The sequence below is a fragment of the Rattus norvegicus genome, chromosome 1, assembly GCF_021556685.1.
Source record: "Rattus norvegicus strain SHRSP/BbbUtx chromosome 1, alternate assembly SHRSP_T2T, whole genome shotgun sequence".
NCBI classification, from domain to species: Eukaryota; Metazoa; Chordata; class Mammalia; order Rodentia; family Muridae; genus Rattus; species Rattus norvegicus.
In genome coordinates, this window is record NC_141534.1 from 194,910,181 (window position 1) to 194,932,914 (window position 22,734).

The following is a 22,734-nucleotide window of genomic DNA, read 5'->3' on the forward strand; positions in this document are numbered from 1 at the left end:
GAGTCTCTGAAGGAGGCAGAAAGTCTTACTCATATGTTACCAGCATCTGGCCCTCCCCAGGATTAGTACAAAGGAGGCACTAAAAATGTCGAATTCTGTGGCCCTCAAATGTTTTGTTCTCAGAAACCCTTTATACTCACTTGAAAAGCTGAAGAGAGCTGGGCAGTGGTGGCACATGCCTTTAATCCCAGCACTCAGGAGGCAGAATTGAATCTCTGTGAGTTCAAGGCCAGCCTGGTCTACAGATCGAGTTCCAGGACAGGGTTATAAAAAAAAAAATCTGTTTTGAAAAACCAAATCAAAGCAAACCAAAAATAAATAAATAAATAAATAAATAAATAAGTAAGTAAATAAATAAATAAGCTTATGTGATGCAGTAAAGAGAGCCCAGCGCTTCTGCAAAGGGCCTCAGCACGCGCACATCAGGCAGTTCACAACTGCTCATAAATCCAGCTTCAGAGGAGAGAATCCAATGTCAGTCACTGGCCTCAGGGTACCTATGGTGCATGTTCCCAGAGACAAGAGACATATGTTTATATAAGTTTTTAAAAAAATACTGAAGATCCTCCAAATGCCTTTTTGAGATGGGTTAGATCTACTGATATTTATTAAGTTAGATGTTAAAATGGAAACAAAATAATACAACGCCACCGTGCTGGCTAGTTTGATGTCGACTTGACCCAAGCTGGAGTCCTTTTGGAAGAAGGAACCTCAATTGAGAAAATGTCCCCCCAGATTAGCCTGTGGGAAGCCTCTGGTGCAGTTTCTTGATTGATGATTGGTGTGGGAGGGCCTAGGTCACTGTGGGCAGTGCCATCCCTGGACTTGTGGTCTTGGATGCTATAAGAAAGCAAACCAAGCGAGCCAGGTTGAGCAAGCCAGTAAGCAGTATTCCCCTCTGACCTCTGCATCAGTTCCCACCGTGAGTTCCTGCCCTGACCCCCCTGGATGACAGACTGCAAACTGCAAAGTGAAGTAAACCCTTTCCTCCTCAAGTTGCTTTGGTCATGGTGCTCTATCTCAGCAATAGAAACCCCAAGACAACCCCAACCTGCCATTTTGTGAGCTATTGGAACAATGACGTATGTCAGCATGTGTCACTGGGCCCTAGGGAATTCTTCCCTCAAAAGGAGAATGAAGAGAGCACAGAACAGCCTTGCCCAGTGGTGTGTGCCTGAATCCCAGCAATATGGAAGACAGAGGCTGGAGGAGGGAGTTCAAGTCCTGCCTGTTTTGCACAGGAAGTCCTCAGGGGATGGCGAATTGGCCTGGATGTGGAGATTCATTCCTCTAATCTCAGATCTCATGAGGCAGAGGCAGGTGTTAAGATTAAACAAGACGGCTTAGCACTGTTCCTGGATTGAACTTGCCAACAGTATCAAACAACAGCCATTTCCTGGTGTAGGGCAGTGTACCACGGATAACACTCTGGGCTTTGAACAGCCTGATCTAGTGTTGGACCTAGAGTTCTCAGAGTTCTTTCATGACCTTGTGGTGAACTTTTGGGAAATGTGCCCTGACTGGGTTGCCCTACTCCAGATTGACTCTGGCAGTCCCTTAGGAGCCCAGGAAAGAAAGAGGTGGAGTCTGAACAGATCTGTCTCCACAGTCATTTGTTTGATCTGCTTTTAGATACAGTCTGATCTCTGTCCTCAGGTTTCATATCTGCTCAGTCAACCAACCACAAGTTAAAAGTGTCCAGGAGGGCTGGAGAGATGGCTCAGGGTTTAAGAGCACTGACAGCTCTTCCAGAGGTCCTGAGTTCAAGTCCCAGTAACCACAAGGTGGTCACAACCATCTACAATCCAGATCTAGCGCCCTCTTCTGGCCTGCAGGCAGAAAGCTGTATGATGTATACATAATAAATAAATAATTGTTTTTAAAGTGTTCAGGACCCTGAGGATGTAAGTTAGGGGTAGGGTGAGTGCCTAGCACACTGAGGTCCTGGTTTGATCTTCAGCACATCCAAATTTCATTCCTCATCATTATTCCCTCGTATGGTTCGTCAGCTAAGTAGCACCAGTGCTATACTAGCTCTTAGAAGAAACTAGATATAAGCTGAAGTGTAAGGGTGGAGTTGGGATGTAACTTAGTGGCAGAGCTTACAAAAGGTGTTGTGTTCCATTCCCAACATCCTCAACAATCAGTGTTAGGGACAGCGTGCCGAAATACTACAAGTACTACATCATTTTTTATGGACTTCATTTTGTTGTTATAGAGTGGATGACTCCAGCCCCAGATACCAAGAGATGCATAACATGAAGGTGTGGCAGTAAATACTGAATAACGGACGCTGGACACCATACACCACGCCACGCTACCTCCTGCTACTCCCTGGGCTGTGCAGCGATCTTGCCACCATGGCTAGCCCCATGTTGATGCCGGCTACTTTCTGGCCCCAGCAGCAGCATCTGTCTATTTCACAGCCCTCTGTTGTGGACTCCACTCACATTCCTAGCATCCCAGTAAAATCAAAACTCTAGAAGCTTGTAATTTATCAATAAGATTTATATCAGTAAATTCTCACTTCACGGGCTGGAGAGATGGCTCAGTGGTTAAGAGCACCTGACTGCTCTTCCAGAGGTCATGAGTTCAATTCCCAGCAACCACATGGTGGCTCACAACCATCTGTAAAGAGATCCGATTCCCTCTTCTGGTGTATCTGAAGACAGCTACAGTGTACTTATATATAATAAATGAATAAATCTTTAAAAAAAAACAAAAAAACAAAAAAAACAAAAAAAAATTCTCACTTCACAAAATGTCCACCCAATAAACTCAGAGCCAATTAATATTGATATAAACTCTCCACCTAGATAAGACAAATTGTGCTATAATTATCCATCCCTTATATGATTGTCATAGCTACCTGTGGCTATTTAAAGCCACATGGTGGTGGGTCATTCTCTCCCTCCTCCATCTTCATTCACTCCTCTTCTCTCTCCTCTCTCCAAAACTCTGTGCCCGCCTTACTTCTTCACTGCCCAATCACAGGCCTTGCCATATCTTGTGCCTGCCCTCACCTACATACAGACATCAGTCCACACGAAGGATCTGTGCACACAAGCTATTTCTTTTCAAACAAGTGCCCTCTGCCCCCATACACTTTGCCTCTGCCTCCCGGCTTTCAAGGGCCTACAAACATATTTAGAAGCTGAATTTAAAACCTATTCTGGGGGTAGGAGGCTGGAGACAGTGGTTAAGAGCACTTGCTGCTCTTGCAGAGGACCCGAGTTCTGTTCCCACAACACTCATAATAGTTCCAGAGGATCCAAAGTCCTCTGTTAGGCCCCCTCAGGTACCCAGCATACATGTGGTCCACATGCATGGAGGTAAAATCTCAGACACATAAAATAAAAACAAAATATTGTTAAAAATTAACAATATACTTTATATATACATATATATATATGTCTCTCTCTCTCTCTCTCTATATATATATATATATATATATATATATATATATATATATATATATATATATATTTGTAAAAATCTGCTCCAGGAACCAGCAAAATGGCCCAGAAGGTAAACGTGTGTTGCTAAGATTCCTTCCCAGGGGAGAGGTAAATAACATTGGGCCGTCCATCTCCCAAGGTCCCAACCACAAACTGAGGCACTATTTCACCACAGTTCACTCTGGAGAGGCAATGAGTTCAGTGGACATACTTTCAGAGCACAGGTGAGGGGAGCTTACAGAAGTGTGAGCGCTCCCCCCAAACACAGGCTGCACAGGAAGTCTTAACCTAGCAGGAATCACAGCTTTCCCACACATGTGTAGAGCTGCCAGCCCCAGGCTCCGAGCCTATAGTCTAGCTTCTCTGTCTGAGGCCGTGTGCAATTAGGGCACGGTTATGTACAACACGTGGTATGGAGTGGTTCCATGCTCAGGTGAGGGTCCCCTGGCTCGCCCCACCCCTCTATGAAGCCCGGCTGCGATGTTTTTTTGAAAGTGGTCTCAGCTGAACTTCTGTAGATAGAGTTCGTTTGGCTCAGGGCATAAACATGTTCTAGGATCCTGCTACCAAGCCTGAAAACCTGAGTTAACTCCTAGAATCCACAGTGGAGAGAGAGAACAGACCCCTCACATAGTCCTCTGACCTCCACAAGTGAGCCACCAGCCATGTAATGTCTGTAAGGGGGTATCTACTAGAGAACACTGCTTGGACATAGGTTTAAGCCAATAAAAATTCTTTTTTAAAAAATTTTTATTTATTAGGGGATATGAGTACACTGTCGCTGTCTTCAGACACACCAGAAGAGGGCACAGGATCCCTTTACAGATTGTTGGGAGCCAACAGGTGGTTGCTGGGATTTGAACTCAGGACCTCTGGAAGAGCAGCCAGTGCTCTTAACCGCTGAGCCATCTCTACAGCCCCCCAATAAAAATTCTTTATGGCTGACTAGTGACTACACTGGGTGTTTGGGATTCCAGTGTAGCCCAAACGTTCCTCAGGGTGAACTTCTAATCACAAAAACCATGGTCTGGGTTGACACACTTCAGTTAACAAGAACAGTTAGCCAGAAGTGTAACTTAAGAAGCCAAAAAACAAGGTTAGTGTGTTCAGAGGCTTTCCTAAAACTATGGACTTTGATGGATTAGGCCTTTGTTTTAGTTTTGGCAGGTAGTGCTGTCTACATGCTACAGCGTGAATGAAACATCCATCATGGAGTTAGTTGTGCTAAGGTCAGCAGCCCTGTCACAAAGTCCATGCCTACTACATAATCCATATAAATCATCGGTTAAGAGATAAGAATCTCGGGGCTGGGTTGGGGATTTAGCTCAGTGGTAGAGCGCTTGCCTAGTAAGCGCAAGGCCCTGGGTTCGGTCCCCAGCTCTGAAAAAAAGAAAAAAAGGAAAAAAAAGAATCTCGGGGCTGAAGAGATGTCTCGGTGTCAAGAACACTTATCACATCAGGTCATGAGGAAGAAATATCTGGCTGAGAAACAAAAAGCCATTGACCTAGCTTTAGTTCTCAACACCCATCTGTAATTCCAGTTCCAGAGGGGCCAACACCCTCTCCTCTCTTCTGGCATCACATACACATGTGCAGGCAAAACACCTAAACATATAAAAAATAAAATCTACAAAAACAAAAATTGACTCTAAAGAAGACAAAGAGAGCTCTGTCTTAAACCCCAGCCCTTAAGAAGCAAAGGCAAGAGGGCTGCCATGAGTTCAAGGTTAGCCTGGGCTACATAGTAAATCCCAGGCTAGCCTAGGCCTTGAGAGTAAGGACAAACAAAAACCCAAACAAACAAAAATCACCCCCCAAACAACAACAACAACAACAAACAAAAAACAAACAAACAAAAAAACCCAGTAAATAAAAATGCTTTTTTTTTTTGAGACAGGATTTCTATGGTGGCCCTAGCTGTCCTGGAACTCACTATGTAGACCAGGCTGACCTCAAACTCAGAGGTTCGACTGCTAAGGGTATGTACCACTACAGCCCATCAAAAAATGTATTTTCTACCAAAACACAGAGGCAGTTAAATCTCTGTGGATTTGAGGTCTACATGGAGAATTCCAGACTAAATAGGACTACATAGTGAGACTATATAAAAAAATTAACTAAAAATACATATCTGAGCCAGGCCAGTAGTGGTGCACACCTTTAATCCTAGCACAGGGGAGGCAGAGGCAGGCAGATTTCTGAGTTTGAGGCCAGCCTGGTCTACAGAGCTCCAGAACAGCCAGGGCTACATATCTCAAAAACCAAAACCAACCAACTAACCAAACAAACTAAAAACAATAAACATATTTGAAACTGGAGATGTAGCTCACTGCTAGAGCAGCTGCCTAACAAATGCCACACCCTGGCTCTCAAGCTCCAGTCCCATAATAAATCCAAATATAAAATAAATCCAAATTTAAAGTAGATCTCAGTATAAAATCAGGATAGAATTGAATGTTTAAAAGCCAGGTGTGAAGCCAGGCATGATGCATGCCTTTCATGCGTCAGAGGTAGGTGGATCTCTGAAGCCAACCTGGTCTACATAGAGTGTGCCAGGTCAGGTGGGGTTACACAGAAAGACCATATCTCAAAATAAAATAAAATAAGATGCCCGGTATGAAGTCTTTGGACATAGCTCAGTAGGTAGAGTGTTGAAGGTGTCAGTTAACTGCCTGTCTATGCCTGTAAGCAGGGTACTCTAGTGAATGGTACTCCCCTGCCCTGGGTCAAACCCCAGCTTTCTATGTACCAGGTATGGTGCTGCATACCTGTACTCTTAACACTCAGTAGACCTCAACAGTAAAGCCTTGAGTTTGAAGCCAGGGTGAGTTAGACAGTGACATACCATTTCAGGGGGAGAAAGGGGAGGAGCAGGAGGCGGGGGCAGGGGCAGCTACAGCAGTGGCTTGCTTGCATTAAGTTCACAGAGCTCTTTCAATCACTCTAAGATTTCACTTGAACAATAATGTTCTACTTTCAAAGGTACTTTTAATTTTGAAAAGCAGGCAAATGGAATTGCACCATGTGGTTCCTTTCAGAGTTGCAGACCATGGCAGCTGGATGGAAATGGCCTTAGAAGCTACTTGTTTTTGAGTCTAAAGGCCCTAAGAATGGGAATGTCACCAGGATACAAAGACCAAAGACACTCAAATGTTCCCACGTGGTCAAGCTCTGGGCAGAGGTCGAGCTAGGTAAGTGGAGTATGGATGTCAAATCTGGGCTTAGCCATATAGTGACTAAACAGCCACTGCCCTCTGTGGCAGCCTGTTTCCTCGTCTGTGAAACAGGAGCAAACTTTCATCAGGCTCTCCCAGGAGGCACTGTCTCAAAATGGGCTCCCAAAAGATTCCCCATGGTGTGGCCTGCTCTCTTTTGCTAAGGTCACAGAAGTCCATACTCTAGAATTCTCCATTCTCACTGATATTAAGTCTGCATCAGCCAGAGTCTGGAATTTGGATGGGAAAATAGGGTAGGAGCAAGGTGGTCCCTTCAACTGATACAGGGTACCAGAGAAAGCAGACCCAGCAAGCCCAGCTGGTCATGCTGGCTCGTAAAGGGGCTAGAGAAGTGGTTCCTAATCTTGGTGAAACAAGCACCGGGCCTCTTTGGGTGAAGCTGAGGTTAAGCTGCTTGCTCCAGTCTCAAAAGCCTAGAGAAAGGTTCTCCTGGGGGTGCCTGAAGTGCCAACTCAGGTACAGGGTGGGGTCAAGCCAAGGTTCCATGGGGAAGAGTTATACCTAGGTATGAGCACCCAGGCGCGGTTCCCTGACATAAGCACAGAGCCTTGGTTTAGGAAGAGTTGAGGAATGTTTTGTACCTCCAACAGTCAGTCTCTTTTAATCTGTGAAGTGTGGAAAAACATGGGACATGAACTCTGGAGCCCAGGGGCAAATAAGCCATTCTCTGAACTTCGAATGCTAGGAACTCTCTGAACCACCGATCATAAAAGCACTTCTGGGGCAAGACCCTGCCAGCTGCAGTTCTGACTGGTGTCTCCCATTGCTCAGGGAACTGTCCACATACACATCTTAAGGACAAGACTCTTACCACATAAAAGTTTTATTGAACTCAAACGGCTCCAAAGCCTGAGGAAGACAAGGCAGGATGGGGTTTGCTCTGAGGTCCAGACCCTACCCTTGGGCCTCACTCCCCACCTACCTACCCTTTGCCCTCTTCCTGGTTTCACATGGGTCTCAGCAGCTACAGATCTAAGCTACCCTATTCTAACTGACACTCCCTTGCCCGCCCCCCCTCCCCATCTAGTACTTAGCCAGAACAGGGCCTCCCAGATAAAGAGCTCACTGCTGCTGAGGCAAGCAGCACTGCTCTCTCCTGGTGCTTCCTGCTGCCTGTCTGGCCTCCCTCCAACCCCTTCATAGCCCAATTCTCATACTTCTCGAGGGCATGTGACTTCCTGAACCCTGACCCATCTTCTAGAATATTTCATCTTTCTATTCTCCTCCAGCTTTTCCTCTATCCTCTTAAACAGGTTCTTCAAGTTCCCTGATCCCATCTCCTGCATATCACCTCCCCACCATTGACTGGTTAGCGGCGGCCCGCCGCGTGGGTCCGCTGGTGGCGGATGAGGTCGGAGCTTTGCGAGAAGGCCTTTCCACAGTCATCACACTTATAAGGTCGCTCCCCACTATGCACGCGATGGTGCTGCAGCAGCGTGGAGGAACGACAGAAGCCCTTGCCACACACAGCGCAGCGGTATGGCCTCTCGCCTGTGTGGGAGCGCTGGTGCTGAATGAGTGTAGAGGAGCGGTTGAAGGTTTTGCCACAGTCGGGACAGCTGTATGTGCGGCCTGGCAGATGGGTGCGAGCATGGATGGCTAGAACAGAACTCTGGCCAAAGCGCTTGCCGCACTCAGGGCACTTAAAGGGCTTTTCACGGGCGTGGCTGCGGGCGTGGGGGATAAGTGCTGACCGTTGGGAGAAGCTTTTGCCACAGATGCCACAGCTGAAAGGCCGTTGCCCTGTGTGCACCCTTTGGTGGCTGCGCAGGGATGAGTTCTGGCTATAGCACTTGCCACACTCAGGGCAGCTGTAGGGCCGCTCGTGGCTGTGGGTGCGCTGGTGCCGCAGGAGGTAGGAGCTGTCACCAAAAGCCTTCCCACAGTGTGGACACTTGTAGGGCTTCTGGCCAGAGTGGGTGCGCTGGTGGCGAAGTAGGTAAGAACTATCAGCAAAGGCCTTGCCGCACCTGGGACACTTGTAGGGCCGCTCGCCTGTATGGGTGCGCTGGTGTTTGATGAGGTCAGAACTCTGGGAAAAGGCCTTGCTGCACACCTCACATTTGTAAGGCTTCTCACCGGTGTGGATGCGCTGGTGCTGGATCAGGGTCGAGCCTCGCCCAAAGCTCTTCCCGCAGATGCCACAGATGTTAGGTCGAGGGCCTTGCCCACCCCTGGCCCGGCCACCCCTACGACCGGGACCACGAAGGGTACCTGTCAGATTCAGGGGATTCTGGAGCATCTCAAACTGGGGTGTAGCCAGCAGAGCCCCCGAAGGCATATCAAATGGTGCTCCTAGAGGCAGTGCTCCTGTGGGTTGCTCCCCAAACCCTTGAGTAAAGGAGTCCAGGGGATGAACTCCTAGGGGGATGTTCAATGGATTCTTTTCCTCGGGGTTCAGAAGCATCTCTGCACCTTCCTGGAATTTGGAACTTTGAGTTTCAAATTCAGGGCTATGGGTTTTGAACTCAGAATTCCGAACTTCATCTCCAGAGTTCTGCGGTTCATACCCGGGACTCTGGGATTCACACCCTGGGCTTTGAGATTCAAATTCAGGGCTCTTTGAACCATACCCAGGGCTTTTGGGTTCATACCTAGGACTCCCAGGTTCGTAGCCAGGGCTCTTGGGATCATAGCCAGGGCTTTGGGGCTCATACCTAGAACTCTGGGATTCAAACTCCGGGCTCTGAGGATCTGATTCAGGACTTCTGGGTGCAAACTCAGGGCTTGGGGGCACAAACCCAGGGCTTCGGGATTCAAACCCTGGGCTTTCAGGCTCAAACCTGGGGCTCTGGGATTCAAATTCTGGGCTTTGTGGCTCAAATCCTGGGCTTTGGGGTTCAAGCCCAAAAGGTATTTCTTCAACTTCATAGTCCCCATTGCCTTCTTGAGAAATTTCCCCTTCTTCATTCTCACTTGTGTTGCCTGCAGGATCAGAGAATTACAGAAAATCCAGATCGAATCTGGGTCTGGAAGGTCATTTGTTCCATTAATTGTCCCAAACTTCTCTCCCCACTCCCCAAGCAGGGTCACTGGCCTTACTAGCAAGGTGCTGAAATGTACCACCTCCTCTCCAAAGACCCGGGACACCCAGTCTCCACCCTCCACCCTCCTTCCAAGTGTTTAAGATTCCGGCCTTAGTTTCCTCCCACAACCCAGTTTTCTGGTACACTCCTAGGAGGCGCGGTCCTTCCCTCACCTTTGAGAGACCCTTCGGGACTGCCCATTGCGTCGGGACTGTGCACATCCCCGGGCTCGAGGCCCCACGACGACGCCTCCCGCTCCATCCCTGCCAGCTCCCAGTGCGGCGGCGGTGGCGATGGCAGACGATAGATCCTGCGACCCAGTTCGAGTGCCCGGAGCCCCGAGCCCTCGCCACCCGCCCGTTCAGAGCCGCCGAGGAGACCGGGCCGCCTGGCTTCGGCCGCAAAGGCCGGACGTCTTGACCCTGGGCCTCTCCGGCCCCGCCCCTGTCCGCTGCCCCGCCCCCTCCCAAGGTCTCTGATTGTCCTGTGGCCCTCGCCCGTCCCCGCGCGTTGTGGCCTCGGAGGTGAAGGGCTAGTCGACTCCTCCGGCCGTCCCCAGTCACAACTCCGAGCCTGAGACCTTTAGTCTCGGGCCCCAGCCCCGGCTGGGCTACTGCTCCCCCGCCCCCTCCCCCCGCACAGGAAGTGTCCGTCCCTGGCCAGTTCCCCCCGCTGGCTCGCGCCGCGGCCTCTCTAGGAGCGGCTGGAGGTGGAAACTCGTTGGCATTAACCCTGGACTGGATCTCCCGGGCCTTGGGGGTTGGGGGCGACCCGAAGCTCCAGAGCCGGCGGGAAAGGCGACAGCAGTTTGTGTGCCTGTATCGCGAGTCTCGGCCTAACCAGGGAGCTGTCTGCAGATTTCTCCGACCATGTGCTGGTCACTGACTGTGGCCAAGGGCGAAGCGACAAGCGAGACCAAGGTCAGCGAGAAGGAGCGACGCTTCCCGGCGCCAGTTGGGGAGGCAGCCAGCTCCTCTCCTCAGCCTCAGGGGTCACTCGGACTGGCACCGGGATCGCGGGCAGACGCTCATTTGACCGCACATCCAGGCTCTGACTACAGCCTGCCACCCCGCCGACCTACAACAGTGACACCCGCGCCCACTACCCCTTCCCACAGCCTCCCCTCCCCCTCCTTGCGGCGGGCTTGTTGCCAGAGAAACAGCTCCTCCTTCATGCCGCGAGGCGCCGCCCACTCCGCCCACGATTGGTCGTTGGGGCTGGCTTTCTCACAGCCTCCTCCACCGTAGTGCTTCGGTCACCGTGGGTCCTGGTCGTGTAGCGCGGAAGACGCTCTGGCCATTCCAACTGCTTCCCCGAAGTGCCGGCGGGAGTAAGAGAGAGAGGTGCCAGGCGTCTCCTCGTGAACTCGGCCTGTGCTTTCAAAACTTTACCCTGAGCCGTTTGCCCTGTATTATGAATGGAAGCCTAGGGCTCTTAGGGTTGACACCCTTCCTCCTCCGCTCTCCTCTGCTTCTCTCCCTCATTGCTCTCGTCCGCTCTCAGGTTTTACAGGTGCTGAGGAGCCACTTAAGAGATGCTAACACCGGACGATCTTTAATTTGGACCCCTTTCCAAATCTTGTGTTTAATCCCTAGTTTCTGGATTTCCTCACAAGCATGCGGGAGAGTGATGCTGAAGAGTTCCAGAAGGGAACCCAACAGAAAGGATTCGCTCTTTAAGGCATCTAACTCTGCAGTCCCGTCTGGCTTTCATAGGAAGGAAGGTGTTAAATCCGAAGGAAACTCCCAATTCCCCAAAACACAAAAGGCAGCCCAGATATCCAAAAATGAACTCAGAGTGGACTATAGGAGGACTTCTGGCAGTTAGATAAAAGCCAGCATTCCTCGAGGACTTTGTGAAGCTGCTTCTCCTCTACCAAAAGGAACTATTTCCTTTTCTCTAGCAGAAGGAACATATGGCTACCTGTGGCACCTATCGGCGTTAGCAGAGCACAGGAATCACAAGTTACACACTTCAAAGCACATGCTAGCGTCTAGCCCTTCTCACTTCCCCATCCTAAACTCCTCCAGCTCACAGGCTTCATCCCGCTCCACCCCCAGCTAATCATTCTTGTGACCTTGCCATTCTCAGATGTTCCCGCCTCCCCCTCCCTTCTCTTCTCTTCTCTCTCCTCTCCTCTCTTCTCTCTCCTCTCCTCTCCTCCTCCTCCTCCTCCTTCTCTCTCTCTCTCCCTCCTCCCCTCCCCCCCTCTCCTCCTCCTCCTCCTCCTCCTCCTCCTCCTCCTCCTCCTCCTCCTCCTCCTCCTCCTCCTCCTCCTTCTTTCTCCCCTGGTCCCCTTTCCTCCTCAACTTCTCTCTCTGTTTTCTCTATTCACAATCCCCTGCCACCCTCCCCTCTCTTTCGGATAGTGATGTATTTTATAAAGCCAAAGATACATTTTACAGAGTGTGGTATAGTGTGATAGGAGGGGGAATCCCATGCTGAGGCAAGGCTCTGCCCTCCAGATACTAACCATAGTCTAGAGTTTATTTGGAGGCATGGGAAGTGGAGTTGAAGAGTAGAGGCAGAGAAAGAGAGGGGAGAGGGGGGAGCGGAAAGGGGAGAGAGGGAGAAGGGGATCAGAGAGAGGAAGTGGCAGAGAGCCAGAGAGCAAGAGGTAGGCCAAACAGACCCTTTATAGCAAGCCAGACCTACCTGGCTGTTGCTAGGTAACTGTTGGGCGGAGCATAGAAGGAATGCCAACAGATAGTCCTGTCCCTGGCCAGTCTGCTGGCCCTCTGTTTAGTCTACTTTCTCCCTCTGCTCTGGACTCTTCCAGATGACTGGCTGTTCTCTCTCTCCTGTCAAAAAATAAAATAAATAAATAAATAAACATTCCCTTAACCCGAACACGGAGCAGCCATATCATCAGTATCATCTAATCCAGTCATTTTTCCATTCTTCCGCTAAAACAAGCTTGGTAGCATTCTTGACAGCGAATGAGCCAAATTCTCTGAACTCAGCTTCCTTCTTACTGGAATTAAGGGTTTTACACAGTCAACAAACTTGAAGATTCTGAAGATCCCACTAAGTCTTTTTGGACTCAGATATGCAGATATAATGATATGTCTGTCCAGGCTTGGTCTCTCTTGTTTGTTGTTAGTTTATTCTTACGGTCTTATCTCAGACTGGCCTTGAGTTCTCCATCAACTGCTGATCCTCTTGCCCCAGTCTCCCGAGGACTAGGATCATATGCATGTGACGCCATGCCATGGCCTTATGAGTACCAGGCAAGCACTCCAACTGAATACATCCCAAGCTGCTGCTGCCTCCTCTCCTCCTCCTCTCACTCTTTTCTCTTTCTTCATCATAACCAAGTTGAAAGCAGTCAGGTTGGCATCCACAGTGCATCTCCCAAGCAGGTTTGCATTCACTCCCCAGCTGTTGATCTAGAAAGGAATGTCCTTCAGTAGCAGACACACACATGGATCCAGACACTTGATTTACGGGGAAACTGCTTCTGCGCCACTAGTTCAGACTACATGAACATCGGCAGCAGCTGGCTCATTGTCCAGTGAGTTCCTCACCTCCAGTGGCTGGGGGAGAGATGTTCGACTTCATGGAGTCTCCATGGCAAAGGAGACAAGCTACATTTCAAAAGGGGATGTGGGAAATGGACCTTTCTTTGAAAATACCATCTGTGGGTTCTGCACCTACTGATACAACCAAACATAAAAAATATGTGAAGGGCTGAGAAGTTAACTCAGAAATTAGAGTGACTGCTTGGCACAGAGCCCTGGGGTTAGCCCTCAGCACAGGTATGGTGGTGATAGATTCTATCTGTGCTAAGCATACACAGTTTTGCTTTGCCAGTGCTCCCCAGAAAACAGTGCAATAGCCTGACACTATCCTGGATATTATTAGTAATTTAGAGGGGCTGGGAACATAGCCAGTAGTAGAATGCTTGCTAAAATTGTGTAAGAAAGAGAAAATGCAGATCTGCTTGGGAGATGCATTGTAGATGCTAACTTGACTTCAACTTGGTTATAAAGAAAAAATATATATAGAGAAAAATTATATAAAGAAAAATTATTTATATGTATATATATTATGTGTGATCTAAAAACAAGCGATTAATATTTCTAGGGTTATTTTCTATAGTATCTATTGGAATACTACATCTTCTCCTCTCCAGGCCAGTGAATCTTTGAGGAAACCCTCTTTCTGGCTTAAGTTGCCTCTGTAATTGAGCCTCAGACATGTAGTAACAGAGAGAGAGAGAGAGACCTACAATAGGCATAGGCATAAATTCTTTGCAACCTACTCTTTTTTTAAAAGATTTATTCATTTATTATATATAAGTACACTGTAGCTGTCATCAGACACACCAGAGGAGGGCATCATATCTCTTTACAGATGGTTGTGAGCCACCATGTGGTTGCTGGGAATTGAACTCAGGACCTCTGGAAGAGCAGCAGGGTGCTCTTAACCGCTGAGCCATCTCTCCAGCCCCCGCAACCTACTTTTAATAAACATTCAGCCGCTCCTCTTGCCCTCCAGAAGTAGTGGAAAAGCTACTAGGATATGGGGAAAATGGACCTGCTTAGCGATAGTTCTTCAGGGACAAACTCAATCTTCTTTGTCAGTAGTTCAGTTGTGAAGCAAACACCACACACAAACCAGCAGCTGCAGTCCAGTGCTCTTGGCAGGCAGACACCACACACAAACCAAACCAGCAGCTGTAGTTCGATCCTGAACTACAAGGCTCACCAACTGGCCCAAGGCTACTGAAGCAACAAGAAGTCACGGAAACCTCATGAGCCGTTCTTTGGCAAGTTTCTGTCAATGACATCACCACAAATGGAGCTCAGAAATGCTATGTAAGGCGAACCAATACATGTGTGTTGTTAGTGAAGAACTGAGGCAGAGCAAGGTAAACAAATGGTCCAGCCTCTGTGGGGTCAGATTTATACTCCTTCACTGGTCCTTTCACATGCCTGCTATAGCAAAACATCCTTTCACCATTCACCACCAAAACACCATTCAACATAACTTACTTTCCAAAGAAATTAGAAGTTTCCACACCACCCTACCTTTGGTGGAGGTATTATTACCAAGAGTGAGATGAGAATGAAGTGCAGATAGGCTGAGGGGTCTCAGGAGCCAAGAAAGGATCGATTAAATAATGGAAGGATAGGTAACACCAGGAAGTAGGATTTGGGTCAAGTTTCTGGGCCCTGGGCAGGCCTTGCAAACTTCAAAGCGCTCCAAAATCTTCAAGTATAAATATTGCACACTGTAATTGACAGCTGAAAGTAGCATTTCTGGCTTGAGCCACTGGCAGGACCACAACTGGCTCTGCAAGCTGAGCTTCCACAGGGGAGCGCCCAGTAACAGAGAAGGGGTGAGACTGCTTGCAGATCCTGTTCTTGCCTCATGTCCTGTGACAAAGTGGCACATGAACCAGTCACCCCCTCCCCAAAAAAAGCTTAGGGTTTAGGGAGCCCTTGTTGAGGCAGATGTGAAGTTAGTGGGGTGGACTTGGTCCATACTATACCTGAACAGTGTATTTTCCCCAATTTTTCCACTGATTTTTAGGTTTCTACAGAAATTGGGGCTAGAAGGACTCTTACACAGCATGTGGGAAGCTTTGGATTCAAGCCCCAGCATCACAAACAAAGAAACAAACAAACCTATGTTTTGCCAGGCAGTGAAGGCACAGGTCTTTAATCCCAGCAGAGGCAGGCAGATCTCTTTGAGTTTGGGGTCAGCTTGTTCTACAGTGCAAGTTCCAGGACAATCAGAGTTACCCAGAGAAACCTGTTGGCAACCAGGCACCTCTATGGCCAGCCCAAGGGACTTGGTGACAGCTGGACCCTCAGGATCTGGCCATGGAGATACCTGATTATGTTGTCACTGTGTAACCCCCAAAACAAAACAAAATAAAACCAACCAACCAACCAACCAAAACAAACCAAAAAGCCAAAGGGGTTGGAGGAAAGGTGGTCTTGGTTTTGTTTTCCTAAGGATAGGTATGAAAAAGAGCTGAGTAAATGGAGAAAAAAATGCTGATGAACCGAAGAGATTAAAAGCATGGGATGTCATCGAGCAGCAGAACGTGGCAGCCTTGGCCCTGGAGCTTTGGCTTTATATTCAAGAATAGAAGAGACTGCTGGACAATTGATGCTGGTTGCTGGAGCTAAGACATTAGTGGTGATTAAGAAGAGACCAGCATCACTGAGGTGAAATCTGGGAAGTGTTTTCAGAGAGCACAAAGAAGCTGTGTTCCAGAGATAGCCAAGGCTGTACCTCATGCTGCAGCTGTACTTGTGAAAGAATTCCTAGCCAAAGCCAAAGAAGACTTTCTGAGGAAATGGGAGAACCCTCCCCCGAGTAATGCTGGGCTTGAGGATTTTGAAAGGAAAAAAACCCTTGGAACGGGTTCCTTCGGAAGAGTCATGCTGGTAAAGCATAAAGCCACTGCACAGTACTACGCCATGAAGATCTTAGACAAGCAGAAGGTCGTTAAGCTAAAGCAAATAGAGCACACTCTGAATGAGAAGAGAATCCTGCAGGCAGTGGAGTTCCCGTTCCTTGTTCGGCTGGAGTATTCTTTTAAGGATAATTCTAATTTATACATGGTTATGGAATACGTTCCTGGGGGGGAAATGTTTTCACATCTAAGAAGAATTGGAAGGTTCAGTGAACCCCATGCTCGTTTCTATGCAGCTCAGATCGTGCTAACATTTGAGTACCTCCATTCCCTCGACCTCATCTACAGAGATCTCAAGCCGGAAAACCTCTTAATTGACCACCAGGGTTACATCCAGGTCACAGATTTTGGGTTCGCCAAGAGAGTCAAGGGCAGGACTTGGACATTGTGTGGCACCCCAGAGTACCTGGCCCCAAAGATCATCCTCAGCAAGGGTTACAATAAGGCAGTGGACTGGTGGGCATTGGGTGTACTGATCTACGAGATGGCTGCTGGCTACCCCCCCCCCCCCCGTTCTTTGCTGACCAGCCAATTCAGATTTATGAGAAGATTGTTTCCGGAAAGGTCCGCTTCCCGTCGCACTTCAGTTCCGATCTCAAGGACCTTCTGCGGAATCTGCTGCAGGTGGATCTGACAAAGCGGTTTGGGAACCTGAAGAATGGCGTGAGTGACATCAAGACCCACAAGTGGTTTGCTACGACCGACTGGATCGCGATTTACCAGAGAAAGGTTGAGGCTCCATTCATACCAAAATTCAGAGGCTCTGGCGATACCAGCAACTTCGATGACTATGAAGAAGAAGAAATCCGAGTGTCTATAACAGAAAAATGTGGAAAGGAGTTTTGTGAATTTTAGGGAGGAGAAGGATTGCCTGGAGCTCACACTCAGTCCTTGCACGCTGTGGAGGTAGAAGGTGGAGCCGAGACCTGCATGTTGGAGCGGGTTCCAATCCCTTCATTCCAGCAACCGTGAGGTCTTTCTTGCGTCATCAATGTGCGTTCTGCAACCGCCTGTGTACCAAGGCAGCGCTCCGCAGCATTGTCTGTGCCGTGACACGGTGTGCACCAGGTTCCTGGTTTGGTTGTTGTCTCCACCCTCCTACATCCTTCTCATTCACCTCTCTGACCAGTGCTCTCTTTATTTTCTTGGTGTTTCACATGGGCAGTGTTATGGCTGCTTGGTATTTAAAAAGGAAGCTACATGTTGATTTTTGTAGTTTTGAGCGATATTTTTGCTGACCAGTGGCTTGAAGATAAACTCTCTAATGATTATTTTTATTTTGAGTAGCTTGGACTCAGTTTTGCCAAAACTCTTAGTAATTTGAAGGTGGAATGTCTTATCAGCACGGGAATTTGCATAAATGAAGATAACTTTTCAGGGGTCACTGACGTAGCAGTAAATCAGAGCACCTAGACGAGCAGTGAGGGTTCCTGGACAAGAGGCTTCGTTCCCCTCCGTAATAGTCTTCTCTCCGTGAGACGATAAGTGACCAGACAGATGCCTCATTTGTCAGGAAAGTGCGGGACATGGCTCCTGGCCCCAGCTGTCTCCCTTGGTACCAACATCTCTGTGGGTTAGGAGAGAGGCCTAAAGTTTCAGCCTTCGCTCTTCCGTGAGGGCTTTAGCCAGTATTTCAGGAGAGCGTGACTGATAGGTGACATTTTGTGAGGTCTCTCAGACAGTCCTCGTCGGCGGGTTCTTAAAGGGAAACAAGCAAACATGGATTTGGATAAATGCTGTCAGCAGAAGCCTTGATCCCTGCTTGCAGCTTAGTGGTTCTTTCCTTTAAGGGAACTTTTCTGTTGCTTTGGTTGGTAACAGGTAAGAACAGAAGCAAAGCAGTTGTTCTTGCTTCCTCCTCTGAGGGAAGAAGACAGCACTGTTGCAGCTTTGACTGTATCCCTGCCTGGCCAGTGACAGGAGAAGGCAAAGCTTAGGAAACTGCCACATTTGTATTTAATTTTGAGGTGTGATATCTTTAAGTATGCCAGAATTGCTAACTTCTTCTTTCTCCTTCATAGACAGAGTATATGATCATGCAAATACAGTTTTCATATTTGCTTTTCCTTAATTTTTCTATACTTTTTGCCAATTGACTTAACAATGTTGCCATCATGAGGAAATTTCAAGCACTCTTGCACATTTAGTTCAGTGTTCCTTTGTGAATAAATGGCTTAACTTTTTTTTTACTATTTTTTCACTACTTTTAATTTTCTCATCTCATTTTATCTCTGTATCAGTGACCTACCTTAAATAGTCCACTCACCCAAATAGTTTAAAACATTTCATTTCATGATCAATCTCCAAGGATCTAAGATCATTTTGAGTCAAACAAACCCTAATGTATATAGAGCTTCTCTATCTGCCTCCATACTGGTGCAGGTAGGTCATTGACAGCACCCACCCCTGATCATATGCATACACCCTCACTAGCCCTTGAAGACATTGGAAGTCCTATCTGAGACCTCTCTCGACTCTCTGCATGTCTTTTGGTTGTCAAGTGTTTCTGCATGACAGTGTCCCACAATAACAAATAATGATTTCAGTTAGTCCACCTGTATTTAAAATGTGCAAGAAAAATTGAAATACTCTGCTGTAGCAAGTTTTATGTAACAAAGATATATCATCGTGTTAATAAATTAAGAGCATCATTTGTATTAAAAAAAAAAGCATGGGATGTTCTCATGGGTTTGATTCTAAACTCTCTCTCCTTCTCCCTCTTTCCCTCCTCCCCCTCATCTTCCTCACCCCTGTGTGTGTGTGTGTGTGTGTGTGTGTGTGTGTGTGTGTGTGTGTGTGTGTTGCTCTGTTGCAACCATTGCTTCTGATGCCTTCTTCTGGCCTACAACACTAGGCATTCACATGGACCACAGATACACACATAAATAAACCCATACACACAAAATTTAAAACCATGCTGAGGGAAGAGGCCCCTGAGATGGTATCCACATTTCCACATGGAGGCAGGAGTTCACCATCACCTGCACTGTTAGAGGTCTAAAAACCTGGGAAGAAAAATTGTCAGTTCCCCAGGAAGTATACTGGGTTCCTCAGAAGGAGCTGCTGACAATGGGCTTTTAGCCAACAACGGCTCTGACTTGGGGAGAATAATTCTGGACCTGAGTCAGGACACCTGGCTGACAGCGATAACAAGGCCAGAATTGAGCTGGTTTCCAAAATTCTTCAAGGTCTCACCCAACAATGAAACTAACATAACAACCAATCAAAATTGTACTGCTATCACTGCTTTGCCCCCTACCAATCACATTAGAAGCAATCTAACCCTTCTGCAAAATTAACCCAGCCCTGCATAAAATGGGGCCTACAAATGCCTCGTTATCACCATTTTGACGAATGGTTGACCCCTTCATGTTGGTAATTTTTGCATACTATTTGAGTCTGGGGTCTTTCTTCAGCAATTCTTGGACCCTAACACACTAGACTGGACTCTAATCACAGAGGAACAGATTTACAAGGCCCTTGTAAAGCCCAGGACCAGCCTAGGCTTGTAGAGAGGCTCTGAGATAAAGGGTGTCTGGGAGCAGTGAACACAGACGACTGGAAGTCAAATCACAGGTCCAGTGTGGTGGCCTGTGCTCTGCTGGAGACAGATTTCTGACCTACTTTCTCTTTCCTTTGACCACATGAAACCTGGAAGAAGAGCAATGTTGTAGGCATCAAGGGAATGGGCACTGCTCTAAAAGGAGCGCCCCATAAGTGTTACCACAGCAAACCCAGAATAGTTACAACATCTCCCAGGTTGCTGTGAGTATCAGTATAGACCATCCATGTAAGGGCAAGATTCTTGCCAAGAGAATCAATGTGTGTGGACTGAACATGCCACACACTTAAGGACAAGGACTACTTCCCGAAGGGAGGGAAGGACAACTATCAGAAGAAAAGGGGAGCTAGAGAAGGGCACCAGGTTCAGCTGAAGCCTCAGCCTGTTCTACCCAGAGAAGCACAGTTTGAGGACTAATAGGAAGGATCCTGCGATGATTTGTATATCCTTGGCCCAGGGAGTGGCAACACTGGGAGGTGTGGCCTTATTGGAGTAGGTGTGTCACTGGGGGGTGAGGGCTTAATATCCTTATCCTAGCTCTCTGGAAGTCAGCCTTCCACTAGCAGCCTTCAGATGAAGATGTAGAATTCTCAGCTCTGCCTGTACCATGCCTGCCTGGATGCTGCCACGCTCCCACCTTCATGATAATGGACTGAACCTCTGAATCTGTAAGCCAGCCCCAGTTAAATGCTGTCATTTTTTTTCCTTTTTCTTTTTTTCGGAGCTGGGGATCGAACCCAAGGCCTTGCGCTTGCTAGGAAAGCACTCTACCACTGAGCTAAATCCCCAACCCAAATGCTGTCCTTATAAGAGCTGCCTTGATCATGGTGTCAGTTCACAGCGGTAAAATCCTAAGACAGAAACTGAATTTCTAGTACACATTCCATACAAATTCATGACCTAATGCACAAGAAGAAATAAAGGATCTAAACGAAACAGCAACAAAAAACCAAAACCAAGACCAAACCAAACCAACCAAACAAACAAAAAGAGACTTGGGATCTTTAAAATTCAGGGCAATTTTAATTCTGAGCTCAAGAAGAGTCTCCTACTAAATAACCAGATACTCAGAAGTACATGAGAAGTAACTACAGAAAGTTCTAAAGGAGAAAACAGTTGGGGTTTCCCAGACGAGCATGAATGTACCTATCTAGATGATACTGTGAGGAAAACAAAAACATGAACATGTTAAGGCCTAGGTAACTGTCTGTCTGGCCAGCCATTTTGTGCTGTTACTAATGTTATCACAAAGCTTCCTCATGTGCTGTTACTGCTGTTACTAGGAAACTTTCTCCTGCCCAAGTTGATGGCAGATTCTCTTATGCCCTGTGCTTTGGTGTTCTTGAAAACCAATCACAGTAGAGGTCAGTTAGAACTCCTGTGTATAACCATACACAAGAAGCTTGGGCCCAAACCAACCTCCAGGCCACACTTCCTGCAGCTGTGTATAAACTTTTATGGCTTTTGCTTCTGCTGCTCCTGGACTGGACCCCAACATAAGAGAGACACCTGCACCAATATAAGAAGTCATTTGGCATAAGACTTCCAATTTGAGTAGGGGTTAAGTAAAGTTTAAGTTCCCAAGACCTCCGTGGGAACTGACATCTACTTGAGCTGAAAGAGACATGTCCCCAGCCACACTTGAATACTCCAACCGAAGAGACCAGGATAAATGGACAACGAAGGCGTGTTCCTAAGGAAGTCCCCTATCCCTACATCCTGATTGGTGGGATAACTTGATACAGATGTTAGTGGACTTTAGGCTTAAAAGCCTTGTAAGATCTTAACTCAGTGTTGGCACCCAGCTCCCAAGTCTGGTCTGCAGACTAGATCCATCAGTCTTGGGACATGGCACTCCAGAAACCATCCCTGTCTGACTGAAATCGGTACCTGAGTGTCCTGATGAATCCCCTCCCACAGTTCAAAGCGTGAACATTCTGCGGGAACCTCAGGAAAAGGACTTGCTGGAAGGTTATAGTTCTAAATATTTTGTTTTGTTTTTTCAAGACACAGCTTCTCTAGGTAGCCCTGGCTGTCTTAGAACTTGCTCTGTAGACCAAACTGGCCTGGAACTCAAGAGATCCACCTGTCTTTGCCTTCTCTGTGTTGGGATTAAAAGTGTGTACCACCACCACTGGCTCTTAACACATTTTGGAGACAGTCTGATGTAACAGATTCTCAGGCCCAACCAAAAGTGATTTTAGGTAAAAACTTCAAAATAATATATAATATATAATAATATATAAAATAACATATAAAATATATAATAATATATAAACTAAGATATGATAGTATACGCTGGGGTCCAGCCTCCACACAGGATCGGAGTTCTCAACTGGAAGCAGGGATAGCTGGAAGGCACATAATAAATATACACAGACTACTCTTTGGGTACAAACTGACAGGCAATTTCAAGGCTTAAAGTTTCTCTCTCTCTCTCTCTCTCTCTCTCTCTCTCTCTCTCTCTCTGTGCATTCTCTTGCACACTCTGCTTTTTTTTATTGTAGTTTTCTTTTCTCAAACTCCCACACTCATGCACATCTCTGTTCATTATCCTTTCATTCTCACACACACTCTTCATACACACCTCACATTCTCTCTTCATTCACTCTTCATATGCTCTTCTCATGCTCTCTCTCTCTCTCTCTCTCTCTCTCTCTCTCATTTGTTCTCAGACCCGCTCTCTCATTTACTCCCTCATGCCCTCTCTCATTCACTCTTTACATTCTCTCTCATTCTCTCTAGCCTTTCTCTTGCCCCAGTCTTTTATTGATAATTCAAAAGCAGGTAGAAAAAAAGACATTGTACAATCATTGCCAAATCAAATTCAAAGGAATAACCACATCCCACAAAGAACTAAGAATTACAATTGTTCCCCAAAGTTTCAAGCTTCCCCTATTCCCAGGCCTATGGCCAAAATAATTATAATTGTAAACTTATCATTATTTAAACTTTAACTTTTAACTCTATACTTCAGAGCTCAAAGCTCCGAGGCCAGCTACTTGCATTTCCCTGTGAA

General features: G+C 47.2%; 1 protein-coding gene and 1 pseudogene across 1 annotated transcript; one reads left to right on the forward strand and one right to left on the reverse strand.

The window, feature by feature from the left end:
* Window positions 1-7,501: 7,501 nt before the first annotated feature.
* Window positions 7,502-10,138, reverse strand: Znf768 (zinc finger protein 768). Its single transcript, NM_001401768.1, has 2 exons — window positions 9,894-10,138; window positions 7,502-9,619 (listed from the first exon to the last, which is right to left on the reverse strand). Exons 1-2 carry the CDS (start codon window positions 9,979-9,981, stop codon window positions 8,004-8,006), a joined length of 1,704 nt encoding a protein of 567 aa, NP_001388697.1. The 5' UTR covers window positions 9,982-10,138; the 3' UTR covers window positions 7,502-8,003.
* Window positions 10,139-15,931: 5,793 nt separating this feature from the next.
* Window positions 15,932-17,098, forward strand: LOC134483893 (cAMP-dependent protein kinase catalytic subunit beta-like; annotated as a pseudogene).
* Window positions 17,099-22,734: the final 5,636 nt, after the last annotated feature.